The sequence below is a fragment of the Nycticebus coucang genome, chromosome 2 (assembly GCF_027406575.1).
Source record: "Nycticebus coucang isolate mNycCou1 chromosome 2, mNycCou1.pri, whole genome shotgun sequence".
NCBI lineage: Eukaryota > Metazoa > Chordata > Mammalia > Primates > Lorisidae > Nycticebus > Nycticebus coucang.
This window is the reverse complement of record NC_069781.1, coordinates 103,138,277-103,154,832: the sequence shown is the minus strand read 5'-3', so window position 1 is coordinate 103,154,832 and position 16,556 is coordinate 103,138,277. Positions and strand designations below refer to the sequence as shown.

The window sequence follows — 16,556 nt, the reverse complement described above, 5'->3', positions numbered from 1 at the left end:
GGGGCAGCAGCCCTGACAGCATTTTCAACAAAATTTTCTTTATTCATTTTAACACAAAACACCTCAGGGCACTGCCCTTCAACCCCATCCACCCACTCCCCCTGGAGGTCCCTCCACCCACCCACACTCCCATAGCCGAGGACCAGCTGGAGCCCTTGGCAATTCAGGCTGCAGGATGCAGCGAGGGGCCACTGGATTCTCCATCCCATTGTCCCTACTGACTACAGCGCTGCTTCTTTTTCATCCCAGAAACAAATGGGTCACCCTTTCTCTTTTGAGGCTGTGAGGATCGACCAGATCCAAGTGCCAGGGGTTGCCCCCCAGAGGCTCCAAGCTCAGGCCCTGCATAGGCCATCTTCTCAGCATGAAACCGGTCCCCAGAGAGCACTCGCTTGTTACATTTGGCCACTGGAAGGGTAGTGGGGCTGAGGCCTCTTCTCTGAGCAGATGGTGGCTGGACAGGGACAGGGCTCTGAGATAGACCCCAAGGCAACAGCCTGTGCTGGGAAGCCAGAAGGAAGGTCAGACTGGGGAGCTCTTCCTCATCCTCACTGGAGCCATCATGTGCCCCAAATGTCTCCCTAACAGGCGAGGCACCTTGGAGACCCAAGGCATCCTTGGTCCCCAGGCCAAGGGAGTTGGGTTTGAGGCCCTGGAAAGGAGAGGTTGGCAGGGTGGCCATCAGCCTGGGGGACTCTGGATGCCCAGAGAGGAGAGCAGGGCCCTTAGGCCTCAGTAGGTCAGCTTGCACTCTGCTGTGTCCTTGGGCATGGGAAGCCATCTGTGCTGGGCAGGTTTCTGCACCAACTGCTAGTTTGGGGCCATGGCTGTCTCTCTCTGCACCTTGGCCAACTGCTAACTTAGAAGGACTTGATTCTATCTGTGGTGCACGACGACTTGGGGTTGCCCCCACATTCTGTTCCTCCTTCAAGGCCAAGAGGCGCTTCTCCACCAGCTGGGGAAGGAAAACCATCACTTACTGGCCCTGCACCTGCTGTGAGGATGGGCTGAGAGGGCAGTGGAGGTGCTGGCATTTGGGAGGAAGGCAAGGAAGGTGATAGGTCCCTTAGCTCCATGTCAGTGACAGAGTGTGTGGCTCTGCCAGCTGTCCTGCTGGGCTTCACTGCAGTTATCCTCCTGCCCTCCCTCTCTGGTCCTCTGGCCTTCTTCCTAGCGATCTGCACCTGCATCTGTCCACACTCCTCCTCGTCTCCCCTCAGCAAGCCATGCACCTCAGCAGGGCAGGGGACAACAACAGTAGGTGGCCTTCCTGTGCTGGGGTCTACCTGGCTGTTCCTCTGTCCCCTGGTTTCCCTCATTATACTGCTTTCCCTGAGTGGCCCTCTCTGCCCTGGGTGTCCCTCTCTCTCCCAGTTCACCTGGTCAAGGGTGAGCCCCTCTTCCTGTTCCAGCTCCTGGGTTAGGGCCACGGAATCCATGTTTGTTTCTGGGGAGAGCAATTCTTCCAGGAATCGAGGATGAATCACAGCCTCCACCTGGGAGCAAAAGGAAGAGAGCATGAATGTCCTTGGCAGGGTACGATCTTGAGCCAAGGGGACATGGAGGAGATGAAGAAAGCAATGAGCACCACATCCTGGTGCACACCACTGGGTTGTTTGATATTATTGCAACCAGTAGCAATAATAACACACACACATATACTCAAAGAGACAAATACACACAAACCAACACACAGTAACACCCACTGCACAGAGACACACAGACATACAGGAATACATATGGATACATGCACAGCCACACTCATCCACACATGTGGTAACATACACATCGGCACAGACAGCTGAAACATACACACTCACCACACACACACACACACCTTAATTTGTAGGGCCTGGGAGTGCCATTCCCTGGAATCCTCCAGAGCCCAGCACTCCAGGCATCCTACCTTGGTGATGAAGTCTTTCTGGGAGCACAGCTCGTCAATGTAGCTGAGGAGTTCTGGGTCTGGGTAGGTCCCAAACTCATCCTGGGGCTGGTCTGTTTCGCCCTCTTCCAGTTGTGCATCGGGTTTCCCTTGGTCCCCATAGGGAGGCCCCAGCAACTTGTCCATGATGTCCATGTACTCCCTCACAGCTTCAGGTGGGATCTCCTTGGGTGCCTTGATCTCAAGTGGCCACTGCTGAGGTGTGGGTGGTGGCAGGTGGATGGGCCGGGCCTTGGTGTCAGCCTTCCTGGGAAGGACCACTGAGGTGGGGAAGGGAAAGGATGGTGTGGCAGGGACAGCAGCATGCCCTGACACCACACTGGGGAGGGTGGGGACTCAGGGACAGAAACCCTGTCCAGGATTGGGCAGGACAACCTGAGCTTCAGGACCCTGAGAGGAGACGCTGCAAAAAGGGGTGCATCAAAGACAGTCACGTGGCAGCAAGTTTGGGACCACTGATATTTGGATACCCTCCCCAAACAGCCCGTGCTCCCTGGGCAGATTGCATGTTGGGTCTGGAGGTGCTGGGGAGACTGTACCAATGAGACCTGACTAGGTCAATTTCCAGTTCAGGACCAGGGATGGCTGAGCCCCTTGGCTAATGGGGGACTGTTTGATTTGAAAGAGCAAATGAACCTCTTGAACAAAAGTTTGGGAGGTGGGTCCAGTGGCCTCCCTGGTCCCTTTATCTTTTGTTCCCCTGTAGCTCCTGGGGGAACGTGGGAAGCCTCACCTGGATGTTGGACAACCTTGGTGCCTGGGTGCACTTGAGGATCAGGCCTCAGTGGGGCTGGTGGAGGCAGGGATTGAGACCCTCTCATCCACTGCAACTGCTGAAGCTGCATCTCTTCCTCAGCCTCAAACTCCATAAACCTGGGGAGTGGGATACATGGGCCTTGCTGAGAGGGAAGCTTGGCCCGAAGGCCCAGTGTCAGGGAGGGGCCAAATACAGGGATGGGGGGTGGCTTGAGTGGGCTATACCGGTCTTGTCTGGGTCCAGTCCCAGGAGGGAGCTGCTCTCCGGGGCAGACCTACAGACTCAGGGACTCCTTCCTGCTCTCACAGGTGCAGGGACTACATCAGGCATGACTGACCCAGGCCTCTGTGACCCAGGCGGGGCCTGACCATGGCCCCTCCTCCAGACCTCTCCTGTTCCTGTCCAGGGCCCCAAAGCACACTGACAGCAGAGGTGGGCCAGGGATATGATTATGGCAGAAGACACCAGGGAATCCTGAGGCTGGGCTCTGAGCCCTGAGGAAAACCCAGGCGACTGGGGCCCAGGAGGTGTTGGAGGGATGGAGGGTGAGCCGAGAGGAGAGCATTTGCTCCCTCTGAGCACTGTTGTTCATTGTCTTTATGTTTCAACATGGGCACTACCGATGAGCAGAGGCAAGAAGGCCAGAGCTGCGTTCTTGGGTGTTTGAGATGATGGCTTCCCTGATTAACCTCCTCAATGCCCTGCTGGGATGGCAGATGACCAACTTTTGGACATTTCTCCTGAGGAGGGATGGACCCCAGTTCTGTCGATAGTCACCAGCCTGCCTTACCACAGCCCCCACTGCTGCAGGAGGTCCAGTGGGCTGTGCTAGTGACTGTTCCCGCCATGACCAGGCAGTGTCCACCCAGACCTGTCAGGCCAGAGTTTCCTCAATGAGAGGACTGATACACCCAAAATCCCAGGAGGAGGAAGCAGCTTCCTGAGGAAGCTCAGGGCATGGGACAGGGCCTGTGCTCGTTTAACCCCGTCCTTAAAGTTCGCACCGACCAGCCACCACAGCAGCTCTGCCTTTGTCACCCATACTCACCCCACAACTCAGACCCCCAGGTCCAGGATCCCTGACTCACTTTTCTGCCATCTCATAGAAGATCATTCGATCAAAGTTGTTCTTTTGCTGCCATTCTTGCACGGCGCGCCCCAGGCCCTCGTCCAGGGTCATGGTAGGCTTCATCCGGGCCAGGGTTCGAAGCACTGGGCTGTAACCAAGTGGGGTCAGTCACAGCCTACAAGCCCCTCCTTCATCCCAAGCTGACCCAGCCCAACATATATCCCTCTGTCCTCCCTCTGTTTTCCTGCCATCTGTCCCTGTCCTGTCTTACCCCAGTGGGAGTTCCTCACCCTTCCACCACCAAACATCAACACCGAGCGGATTGTGCATTTTCCCCTCCTCATCTTCCCTTTGAGTCCTCATATTGCTTTCTGGAATGTCATACTCAGTATTTGGATTTGTTTCCCCCAATTTCCCCACACTGAAGTACCAGCCACCAATGTGAGAATATTTGGTGGGGGAGACTTTAGGGGATAAGGAGGGTAGACATGCCAGGAGGGTGGGGACCTGTTGATGGACTCAGGGCTCCAAGAGGAGGAGCAGACACGAAGCTGACTCTCTCAGCCACGTGAGGACACAGCCAGGGGCAGCCATCTCCACTAGGAAGAGCCCTGACAAAACACCAAATCTGCTGGCACCTTGATCTGGGACATCTGGTCCAGAACTTCGAGACCTCGTTGTCTGTCATGTAAACCACCATGTACAGTACTTTTTATGGCAGCCAGAGACAACTGAGGTGCTGGACTAAATGACCTGGAAGTGGGGCTTAAAGCCCAGGTTCTGGGGCCCCAGGACTGAGCTTTTAATCAGTATCCTATGGAAAGCAGCACCTGGGAACACAGCCTCAGAGTCCCTGAGTGTGAGGCGCAGGAGCATGTGTCCAGAAATTAAGGAGAGTGATGCCTCTGCCACTGTGTGCCCACATGCCAGGCCTAGGTGCCTCGACAGAGACAATCAGGCTCCTGAGCACACCAGGGACTCTGCTGTGGGGGCCAGAAAGATTGGCAGGTGGGGGAGCGATGCAGACACACTTCCCTGCAGCATGGGATGTGCTTGTCAGTAGGAGACACAGGGTCATGACCGAGGAGTGAAAGGCAAAGTGCTCCAGTTCCTGAGCTGCTGCCTCACACTCCCCACAATCCTGGCTTGGGCTGCTATGCTTATGGTCCCCTCACATGCTATTGCTGGGACATTGCTTTGGAGAGCACTATCCTCTTCTTAATAATAATATTAATAGTTGCTATCATTTCAGGAGCGTAGCATGTGCCTGGCACCCTGCTAAGCACATCATAAATCAGCTCAAGTCATCTTCTGAGCTGCCAGGAAAGTGAAGTACAAGCTTTCCATTTGGGGCTCAAGCCCAACCCTGTGTGCACTCTGACCACATCTCTGTGCTAACGGGAAGGCCCAGAACAATGCCGGGGTGGGGGGGGGGCATACATTTCTCACTCCCACAGGTAATGTCCCTCATGGCCATCAACACCTAGGTGCTATGTGGGAGGGTGAAAGTTCAAAAGGAGAAGTCAGTGTGTGGCCCCAGAAACCTAAACACAAATTGTAGCTAGCATTACCTCAGGAACCCCTTCAGACATTTAGACGTCTATAAATTGTGACATGATAATTATTGAAAAATAAGGATTGGCTGGACTCATAGGGTGGCAGGGATTGACTGAGAAAAGGACCTGAAGGATGTCATGACTGGAGTGACATGAATGTGGCTGAGAAGACACCTTCCCAGAGGGTGACCCAGAGCCTTCAGAAACATCCTTCTAGGACACCTAAGTAGCCCCTGGTGACCACCCGTGTGCCTCTGTATATGTATTCTCCTGGATGAGTAGCTGTCCCCTGAGGTCACTCACATGAGGAAGCAGGAAAACGCTTCAGTATCAGGACTCTGAGGAAAGTGCCTCCGGGCCAGTGACTTAAAATGCTGCCAGCGTCGGTAGTTCTCATAGACGCTCTTGGGGTTACAGGAGTCATCCTGCGAGGCCTTGGCCTGGGAGGTGGGCAAGCTGCCCTTCCTGCACACCCTGTGGGGTTGCAGCCCAGTATTCACTGGCGACACTATAGGGGCCAAATGGGTAGTTGGTGGGGGCACTGGGCGAGGAGGGCCTGTGATCCAGCCTCCAACGCTGGCTGAGACACCACCAACAATAGGGTCACTGCCAATGACTGGGGCAGGCATTATGGTCTCCACCGGAGGAGCTGACAACAGTAGTGGAGCTCGTCCCTGAGCTCCTGTGAAGAAGGCTCCTGGAGCAGTCCAGTTGAGGGGGGCCTGAGGTAGTACAAAGGTCTTATTGGGGGGTGCCTGCACCAGCTCCCCTTCTGACCTGACTTGGAGAATGACACTGAAAGCCCCAGCCCCACTTGGGCCACAGGTACCATCTCCTGCCACCAGAGGTGTCCTGGGCAGAGTAGACAGCACCAAGGGGCTTCCGGGAGGGAACACTGCAGTCATAAGGGTTGGCGGCTGCTGTCCCCTGGGTGGCCCGAGTGCTGGGCTAGGGCCAGGTGGGTGAAAGGGCAGAGTTGTGAAAGGAGGCAGGGATGCATCAGGGTTCAGGGTCACGTCCGGTCTCAGCACTGAGGATGCTGTGGAGACAAAGGAAAGCGTGAATAGAAGAGGGAGGCTCTCTGGCTCCCCGGGAGTGACTGGGAGATCACAATGAGGTGTGCCACATGGCAGGGGGAATGGTTTGCAAAGGTCCCTGAGTGAATGTGATGCTCTGTTCCTCCATTTGAGAATTATTCCACGGGAGAACTTTTCCAAGTGAATACCTGAGCCTTCACTGTCTGTGAGAGCCCCCAGGGATACCTGGAAGACAACCTGGCAACCTTACAGGCTTCTCCTGAGCCCTGGATCAGGGTGGACTCTGCCGGGAGGAACAGTACCCCTCAGCCCACCCACCAGGGTGTGTGAGACCTTGCCATGGACAGTTCTAGGACCCCTAGTGCCCTATGTGACATTGGCAGGTTCAGGGTATTGTGGCCCCTTCTCATCTTCTGTCTTCCTTCTTCATGTTTCTTATAACCCCCTCTCTCGATCCTAGCCTGACACAATAGAACAAAAAGAACTGTAATAAATCTTTTTCCAAGACAGTGTCAAGGAATCCTCAGCCCACAACACATCACCCTCAGTGTGCAGGTGCTTCTCCTAGCACCACACACAGCAAGCACTGAGTAGGGGTCAGATTTGAGCCACCTTGTCCCTGTGCTTGGTGTTCCCTATCCCCACTGGTCTGTGAAGTCGATGCTGAGTGACCTTCAGTGCTGTCATTGCACAGCCAGCAGTGGCTGCACAGGATTAGACAAGGGCCTGGAAATGGCAACATTGAAGCTGTCAGGATGCATTTCCAGAGATCTATATGGTTGCTGGTCATGTTAGAATGGGTCATAGGAAAGGAGGCCATCTGTGGTTGTTCCTCTTTGAGATCCCAATAATAGAGTGTGAAGACCTAGAAAGGCCCAGGCAGGAGCCAGTTGCTTTCCAGAACTGATATCTGCTCTCTGCAACCTCAAGGAGACTCTAGTCAAAGTCAGCAAGGTCCACAGCTCATGAACCTAATGCAGCAGTTCTCAACCTATGGGTCACAACCCCTTTGTAACAATGAAAATACACCCTGCATATCAGATATTTACATTACAGTTCACAACAGTAGCAAAATTATAGTTATGAAGTAGTAATGAAAATAATTTTATGGTTGGGGGTCACCACAACATGAGGAACTGTATTAAAGGGTCGCAGCATTAGGAGGCATTAGGAAGGTTGAGAACCACTAACCTAATAAATCAGCATACCCATTCTAACTTCGCATAATAATAATTAGAGATGATCATATTCTAAATTGTGCGCTACTTTCCTTCCTCTACTGAAGAGAAACCAGCCTTTCACAACTTTCCACTGAAAACCAACAACCCTCCACTTCTGTTTTCCATTCACAAAGTACTGCAGATGGAATCTGAGGTAAATCTTTATCTATAGTAAAACAAAGGGCAGGGATTAGGCCTGGAGCTATGGACAAGATGAAGAGGTTCTAAAGACCCGAGTATCCATAAAAGGGTGAACAATTCAGATTAATTCAGGGGAACCTAAGGCCAGTGCTGGCTGGATCCCTGGCTGCCCCACCCTTGTTGATTCAGAGACAACAGCTACCTAGAACTCAAAGAGCAGCTATCTCCAGGGGGAGGGAACTGAGAGGTCCCGGGCTGTAGAGTCACAGTAACCTCCAGCCCCACTCCCTGAGGGGATATGTCACTGCAGACCCCATGGTAGCTTAGCCACTGAACAGTTTTCTGGCCGAGACCTTTTCTCTCTACTCTCTCCAAAGATCTAGGAAACTACAGTCCAAATCTGTCAGAACAATATCAAGCTCCAGGCACCTGAAGAAATGACAGGGGGCTCAGACTGTGCCTGGTAACCCTCCCTGTGGCTACAACACAATCCCACAGCTCCCTACAAATATAAGTCAAGGTGGCCAATCTCCCTTCTAGACCGATTCAGTACTTCTATTCCCCTCTTTTCCCTTGGACGGTACACTTGCCCCAGGTATCTTGGTCCCCCTCCCAGGAGCTGTCCTCCCCAGCCACAGCCTTAGATGGCCATGGACTTCCCAGGTGGGACAATCTAGGCGATGTGCATTGAGTGTACCTTCCTTTTCTCCAGCCTCATCAGCTGTCCCCAGGGAGAGCTTCAACTGTGAGTCTGAGAAGTGGCAGCCAGTCTGGTAACTAACTCACCTTTCCCCTATAGCCTTACCTCTTTCTGAAGCCATCCCTGCAGGCCGGGCACTGATAATAGTGGTCTGGCAGCCTCCTCAATAGGAACAATCAAGGGCAGGACCCAGAGTGTGACCTGGCTCAACAGATGCTCAAGGGTCCAAGTAGAGCAGGGCAAAGTTTGAATGTAAACAGCTGTAGAACAGCAGGACTCCAGGCATTCCATGGTGGGGGAGGGGTGGCTGGCAGCAGTCCTGGTGGGGGTGTGTGACCAACATTCTAGAAAGTACTCTGGCAGGTAGGCAAGAACCTGGGGCTCCCTTCCAGTTAGAGGGTTGGCAACACCATCCACGTGCCCCTCCTTAGGGGGTTTGTGAATGGTTCTGCAGGTTCACAGTGTGCAGGTTTTACTTGATGTCCCCCTACTCCAATTCTTCATCAATAAGCCTACTCCTGTATCCCTCAAGTCACCCTGCTTTTCCCCTGTGGAGCTGGGCTCTTGACCAACTGCAACAGTGGAGTGGCTGCAATTTCAGAACATAATTCAGGATTCATTTTCTGTCTGAGTAATACAGGTTCTTAGGGAGGCAAGGGGACTGAGTGTCTGAAAACAGCATGATCTCAGCAGATCCAGGGCATTTTTGGCATTTTTGCACTTCATTCTGGAGGAAGCAGCCCTGTGTGCCCATGACCCATCTACAGCTGCAGTCTCTGGCAGGCTTGCCTTACTGTGTGGGCAGCCTCAGTTCATGGAAGAAGGGCTGTGTAGCCTGTGGGATCAAGACCACAAATCCCTTCATGTTGTTTCTCAGAATATTGTGTTGTTAAATGTTCATTTTTAAAAAGAATGTTAAATAATTTTAATTTAACATTTAAGCAAGCAGTCCATTTGTGTGTCTCAGTAGTCAAATTGTGCAAAATGGAATATACAGTGACGAGGCTTTCTCTCACCTCTTTCTTGTGGCCACCCAATTTTCTTGATGAAAGGTAAAACCTGTGTTATCTGTTTTTCATTATTTTTCCCAGACCTGTATTATGCAATAAAAGCATATGCAAACAATTTTAAAAGAATGGTTTCAGTTTATTTCTGGGAGACAGTTATTATATGTTCCAGTATTTTTGCTGGTATTTATAATGATTGTGCTTGTATGTGTAACATGGCTCCTTTATTTCTGCAGGTTAGATCTGTAGAATGACAAGTTATACATTTCCTTTTGTAATGATTGTTTCTACTGTATTTTCTTTCTTTTCGATAATTTGGGGGTACATCTGATATTTTCATACCTGTATCCATATACCAAGTGTAATGATCAAATCAGAGTAACTGGCATATCTGTTATCTCCAATATTACTGTTTTCTTTGGGTGGGAAACATGATAACTTTTCTAGTTATTTTGCAAATATAAAATAAATTATTATTAACTATAAATTCCATACCCTACTTATGCAGTCACTTAAAATTAAAAATACTTAAAAGGGTGGCCACATTTAGCAAATATAAATAAAGGACACGCAGTTGAATTTAATTTTCTGATAAACAATGAATTACTTTTTTTAGAATTGTGCTCCATGCAGTCTTGGAAATATTCTTTTACTAACCATCTTTTCATCACTTACCTATTTTATTTACATTTTACTGAGTTCTTGCATTTTATTTGGCAACTCTGGGGAAAATTGTAACATATTAAGCTATTATTGTTTACTTGCTCCTGTAAGAATGAGAATTTGCAGTAAGAAGACTCGCAAAACACAACAGTTGCAGAAAAAGAATATGCAGGCTTCTTTGATGACATGGGTTTGGAAAAGCCATTGCCCTTCAAGCTTCTAGGATTAGTGAGAGAAGGGGCAGTTGTAAGGGAAAGGAAGGTGGAATACTTTTTTCTCCTTCCCTGAGGTAAAGAAGCTTATAATTCCTAGGACCCTGGTTTCTCTTGGTGTTAGAAATGTGCTACCCTCACAATGGATGTCCCCTTTGAGACCAGCCAGGATTCTATATACCAATGTGCAAGCTCCATTCACACCCATCCATTCCTGCCTAAACCTTAGCTGGCCAGTCTGAGGTCATGTGCCTGCTCGTTGCTTGTCTTCTTTACATTGCCTTGTTCTTGGGAATCCAGTGTCAGCATTGCATATAATTCTCTCTGCGTAAGAATGAGTATAGCAGCCCTTTATTTTTATTATTATTTTTCTTATTGTTAAATCATAGCTGTGTACATTAGTGCAATCAAGGGGTACAATGTGCTGGTTTCATATACAATCTGAAATATTCTCATCAAACTGTTCAACAGTAGCCTTCATGGCATTTTCCTAGTTATTTTATGTAGACATTTGTATTCTGCCTTTAGTAAGTTTCACCTGTACCCATTCTAAGATGCACTGTAGGTGTGGCCCCACCCATTACCCTCTCTCCACCCTAACCTCCCCCCTCCCTTCCCCTTCCTTGGCCCTTTCCTCATAGCCTTGTGCTAAATTGGGTTATAGCCTTCATGTGAAAGCTATAATTTAGCTTCATAGTAGGGCTGAGTACATTGGATACTTTTTCTTCCATTCTTGAGATACTTCACTAAGAAGAATATGTTCCAGCTCCATCCATGTAAACATGAAAGAGGTAAAGTCTCTATCTTTAAGGCTAGCAGCCCTTTAAAGGAAACTTGTTTGATTCATATTTTCACACTCAGAATCATTGTCATGTTATCAGTGTCTAAATGATAGGAAAGAACACTGATGTGCATGTGTGACAATGGTGGATTGTGAGGAAATTGGTCAAAGGAGATGAGGAATGAGTTTTTTGGAGGACTGCCACAAAATCCCCTGGGACACTCTCTGCCAGGTAGCACTGTTTCTACGGATGGGAGAGTGTTGGGGAAGGGAAAAGATGTTTAGAAGGGTTGCTCCACACTGTGATCACTCTCCAAAACAGGCTCTGATTGGGACTTAAAACGTTTCTTTTCTTGCAAGTACATTTTGACTCAAGAAAGCACAGTCGCATGATAAGGTAGTAGGGGTCATACTGAAGGGGAAGGAAGTGGAATGCAAATCCAGAGCCCAAAGTTCTTTCCTTTGCTATGCTTGTCAGTGAGTGGTTTCTTAATCCTGTCCAATATCCTCATGAGTGCTCGGTTTTGTCCCAACTCTAAACCTGAAATGTTCAGTAAACGTTTCTATCATTTACCTCCACAGGGTTTGGTTCCTAAAAGAAAGTGCTTGATTCTGTACTATTTTCTTAATGCCATTTATGACTCTGCACTCTATTACAAAGTTGGGGTGGGAAAGAGTTGGATTTTTCCTTTTCCAATTCCTGCTGTATCATCTGAAATTGGCTCAATTTTCAAGTCCTGATCAAAGTTATAAGAACGATTTTTTAATAGAAAAATTTTATGAATCAACATTTATTGAAACGTATCTATGTATAAATATTAATTAAACACTCAAAGTAAAGTAAATGCGGTAGAAAAACCCTCTAGGAATGGAGTTATTAGAAGCATCTCTCAGAGTGTTCCCCAGGTGGAAAATTCTTTGCCAGAACTGTTCTTTCCTGGAATCTCTAGATTGACCAGGAACAAAGGACATACGATCTTTGGAAGGCATGAACAAAAATCAAAGAAACGCAGTCCAAAGGGTATGCAAGACTGGCTGTAATTTGAGGATACTTTGCTGCCAAATCTTTCAGCGAGGGTAGTTACCTAAGTGTGGGGACCGCAGGTTTGCAATTTTGAAAATCACCAGCGGACTTTTCGGATGCGCTGGTTTTAAAGAGGGACGATTATGTAGGTCTACAGAGTTGGCGCGCCCGGCGCCAGAGAAGCCTCGCACGCTGGGCCCACCCTGCCTCGCCCGCGGCTCCCGCCAGGTCCTAGCTGACACCGTGTCCGCGCTCCGCGCATGCGCTCCGGGGTGGGGGCGTCTCGCCGCTGTCCAACTGCTCCCCGCGTCGGTTTTGGGCGGTCTGCTGTGGAAGACGCGGGGGCGCGAGCGTGACTCCCCAACGGCCGCCCCTACCCAGAGGTTTGTACAAGCAGTTTCCTAAAAAGCGAAGATAATGGACGCGAAGGCCCCTTGCCTGGTTGGCATGCATCTGCTCTGTGCCACTGTTCCTGCCTGCGGCTTGTGGCTCCGGTGACTGCCGGGCGACACCGCCTGGGTCCCTCGGCCCCCTCCTGTGGCCGCTAGTCGGGGTGCGAGCGCGTGTTACAGGGAAATGGGCACTGCCCGGGCAGGGCTCCTTGCCACGATCTGTTAATTTCCGGGATGTGAAGTGAGGAGAGATATTTAATAATGCATTGTGAACTTGAAATCGTGTGTGACGGCTCTGCCTTTTGTTTGTGTTTGTTTTTGAGTCAGGGTCTGGCTGTGTCGCCCGGGCTAGAGTGCAGCGGTCGTCATAGCTCACTGCAGCGTCTACGTCCTGGGCTCGAGCGATCCTCCTGCCTCAGCCTCGCGAGTAGCTGTGACTACAGGCGCGCGCTGCGACACTGGGCTGATGTTTCTGTTTTTGGTAGAGATGGGTCTCGCCCTTGCTCAGGCTGGTCTGCAGCTCCTGGCCTCAAGCGATCCTCCCTCCTCTGCTTCCCAGAGTGGTGGGTTACAGGCCCGAGCCACCGCATCCGGCCTCTAACTCTTACATTGTGAATAGGGTCAGTGCTGGAAGAGTGTTTGCAAACCATTATCCAAGTCAGCAAAGCAGTAGCTCATGGCATTGTAAAGTGAATAAAGTCTAATGTACATCCTCATTGTTTCACTTCTTAAACTTGGTAACATAAAATTATCAACCAACGTTCATCTTCTAATTCTGTTAATGATGTGAGCAATGTTTCAAAATTCAATACTAAGCTTTTATTTTATTTTTTAGAGACAGAGTCTCACTTTACCGCCTTCGGTGGATAGCCATGATGTGACATATGGGTAGTGTCAGGGGACATGTTTGTGTATCTATTTTTGGGTTATGTGGTCTGTTGTATTTGGAGGATGTAATTTGTATTCAGGGCAGGTTGTATGGTCCTGTGTGTTCCTTGTTGAGATTTTCAGGAGTTGTGTATGGGTGTATCAGTGTGTAAGGGCTATCTATATCTATTTTGGGACCCTGGTAGGATAAATATGTGCAGTTGTAAGGTGGGGTTTGTATGATTATGTATTCTGGAAGATAGAGGACTTATTTCTATTTATTTGGGAATGTGTGATGATGGATAAGCAGGTATGTGGAGTATATGTGTATTTGCAGATATGAGGTGGCATGTTTGCCTCTCTCTAGTGTGCTAGGTAATTTTGGGTATATTTGGGTCATGAGGAAAGGTACATGTATATTAAGTTTGTGTGTTTAAGGGCTAAGCAATTTGGCTGAATATTGTTCGGGGCTATGTGGTTGTATTTTTCAGTGAGTGGTTATTAGGGTTAGTATATTCTGGGAATTGAGTATGTATTTGTCTGATAGAGAGATGGGGTTCTGTATTTAAACAGGGAAGTGGGAGAAATATATGTATTTGATATATGTGATATGATTTTTGTTAGTAGTTGGGGGTGTGAGAGCTGGTTCCTACTAGATTAATGTAGGATTTGGAAGTGTTTTTATGTATATTCTTAAATGATATGTTAGAGTTATTTCTGTGTGTCTTGGGTGGTTATACTGGTTTGTGTATATCCAGGTGGAAGTATTTATTATCTGTCTGTTCATTTTATTAAGTTTGGGATTATTTTAGGGTGTTTCTATATGTGTTTGGGAATGTTTGGAGAATGTTGAGGAGACATAGGATATCGTATAGTGTTTTGAGGGACGTAGATATTCAGGATTGAGAACACTTGTGTGTAAGTTTGGGAGAGTTGCATATGTTTATTAGAGTGCAAAGATCATTGGTGTTTCTGTGTTTTGTATGTATCTCTGGTGGGTGTGGATTCATGCATAGATTGTGAGCGTGTATAAAGGGTTTGTGAATATATCAAGACAGTCAGGGATCCTTTGAATCATTCTTCTTGCAGAATTTGGTGATCCTGATCATATGTGTTCTCGGAGTTTGTGAGATAGACTTATATGTATTTTATAGTAGATCATGGCTAGTGTGGGTATTTGAATTCATGGAACTTCTGTGTTTTGTATTGTGGGAGATGTGGGGGGTTTGGTGTGTGTCTTTGGAAACAGAGAGGCTTTGTAGGTTGTGTGTGCATTCAGGAATCACGGAACATGTGGATTTTAGTGCTGTGGGATTGCATGTGGTACTATTTTAGGGGGAAAGCGTGAAACAACTATTTGGATAGTGTGGCTTTTGAGAACCCGTGGCTTGCTATGGAGTTTTCATTGTGTACATATGGGCAGTGTGTTCATTGTACATGTTTGTATTTGGGCACTTGTGTGTAAATATATGGTTGTAGCGGTGGCATGTGGACATTCTAGGTGAGTAGTTTTTGTCCACATTTAAGTAGGAAGAAGCCCATATGTGTATTCATGGGGTAGGTAGCAGGTATACATATGTGTTCAGTATATTTGAGGGTTTGTTTTCTGGAGCCATGTAGTGTAATTTTGTTAGGAGTTGAGAGTCCTTCTCAGGATGCAGGTTAGTAGCTTTGCTGGGTTATTCACACCATTTTACATCATTATATTTACAGGTAAATACCACACATTGAGACTTTTCCACCTCACCCAAGTGTTTACCAGCACACACTGCTCTGTGTGTGTGTCTTTGTGTTCAGGATGTGTATGAGCAGTTGTTTGTGTGAAGTAGGAAAATTCAGGCAGCAGTGGGTAAATACATTGAGGACTCTGAGTTATGGGTGGGACCTGGAGACTGTGGGTGCTGTTAATGTGCCTTGACCCTTGTCATTCCTGGTCATTGTGTTGCTCCTAAGCAGTTGGTTCATTCTTTAGAGCTAGGGAATCTCCACAAATGTTGATTTCCAAGTCCTCCTCAAGCAGATGGATTCAGGGTTACTTGCATGTTAAGGGGATGTTTGCTACATCCGCAGTTGTGTGTTCCTGTCATCTGGGTCCTGGGAGGGTTAGCCCTGGTGAACAGAATGCTTTGCAGAGCCTAAATTTTGTAGGTGTTGTCCATGTTGTGAGCAGCAGTCACAAAGTTGAGGGGTTTTCTGGACAGGCGGTCAGATGTGTCAGCTCCTCTTCTAGGCAAAACCCTGAGAATCAGCTGGGTAGCTGATGGCGCGCTGGCTCCTGTAGGACACAGCCAGTGAGTGAGGACGCCCTCCACCCTGGGGTCCCTGTATTGAAAACCTGTCTATGCCCCCACTACCTACTGTCTATCTCCTGTGGTACTGTTGGGTGTCAGGCAGGTCAGCTCTACTACCAGTTTTCAACTAATCTTATCTTCAGGGACATCTGGGCTAGGCAGCACTTTTAGGGGGTCCCCAGTGTTAAGTAGTTTTTGGTTTCTGTGATAAGAGCCATGTCTCAGTGGGTCATGGTTAAAAAGAGGGAGTCAAAGGTATGTACTGTCCTTCTGCATTACCCTGATGAAGCCAGGAGTAAATGTACAGCATTTCCTTCTGAAAATTTATCCAGCAATTGTACACTGGGATTGAGCAGCCCAAAGTGCCTCCTGGTCTGTTATTTGACAAGACAACCTTTGGGGTGTTCTGGACACCAGGGTCTGAACCAGCTTTTTGGTGGGAGGCTTTGGGCAGAGCTTGGCAATGCTAAGCACAGCAGGGGAGGGCTATAATTCTAGGGACAAAGTGTGTGTGTGGGGTAAAGATGAAGTAGGGGAGAGCCTGGCTTTAGAGCTGGGGCCTGAGGAGAGCAGGTACAAGGGAGCCTGAGTTTACATGGGCTGAGGTCCTGGGACAAAAACCCTACTCAGAACCTGGGAAGCCCACTTTCTTCCACCTTAGGGACAGGTGAGGGTAGCCTCCTGATGTGCTCCTGCCCCAGCATCCCTGAGCTATGAATGTCTGAGACACAGCCTAACGGGGATGTGATCCTGGCCTGGTGGGTGAGTATTGAATGCTAAGGAGAGGAGGAACTGGTCTGTGTTCCTTCAGCAGTCATGGAGATGATGTGAGATCCTGCTACAGTGGGCTTCACAGTCATATCCCCTGGATCTTCCATCACTTGGAGGCTCAAG

The 16,556-nt window shown here is 48.9% G+C and overlaps 1 protein-coding gene across 1 annotated transcript; it reads right to left on the bottom strand.

Annotated features, from left to right (window-relative positions):
- Positions 1 to 214: 214 nt before the first annotated feature.
- LOC128598029 (NUT family member 2D-like) lies at positions 215 to 8,546 on the bottom strand. The gene is made up of 7 exons (XM_053608338.1): positions 8,531 to 8,546; positions 5,631 to 6,366; positions 3,791 to 3,919; positions 2,679 to 2,818; positions 1,907 to 2,205; positions 1,380 to 1,496; positions 215 to 955 (listed from the first exon to the last, which is right to left on the bottom strand). Exons 1-7 carry the CDS (start codon positions 8,544 to 8,546, stop codon positions 215 to 217), a joined length of 2,178 nt encoding a protein of 725 aa, XP_053464313.1.
- Positions 8,547 to 16,556: the final 8,010 nt, after the last annotated feature.

Coding starts and splice junctions, on each gene's coding strand:
- LOC128598029 (XM_053608338.1), bottom strand. Junction 1,497..1,906: donor AGAAAGACTTCATCACCAAG/GTAGGATGCCTG, acceptor TTTTGCTCCCAG/GTGGAGGCTGTGATTCATCC. Junction 956..1,379: donor AGGGGCTCACCCTTGACCAG/GTGAACTGGGAG, acceptor TTCCTTCCCCAG/CTGGTGGAGAAGCGCCTCTT.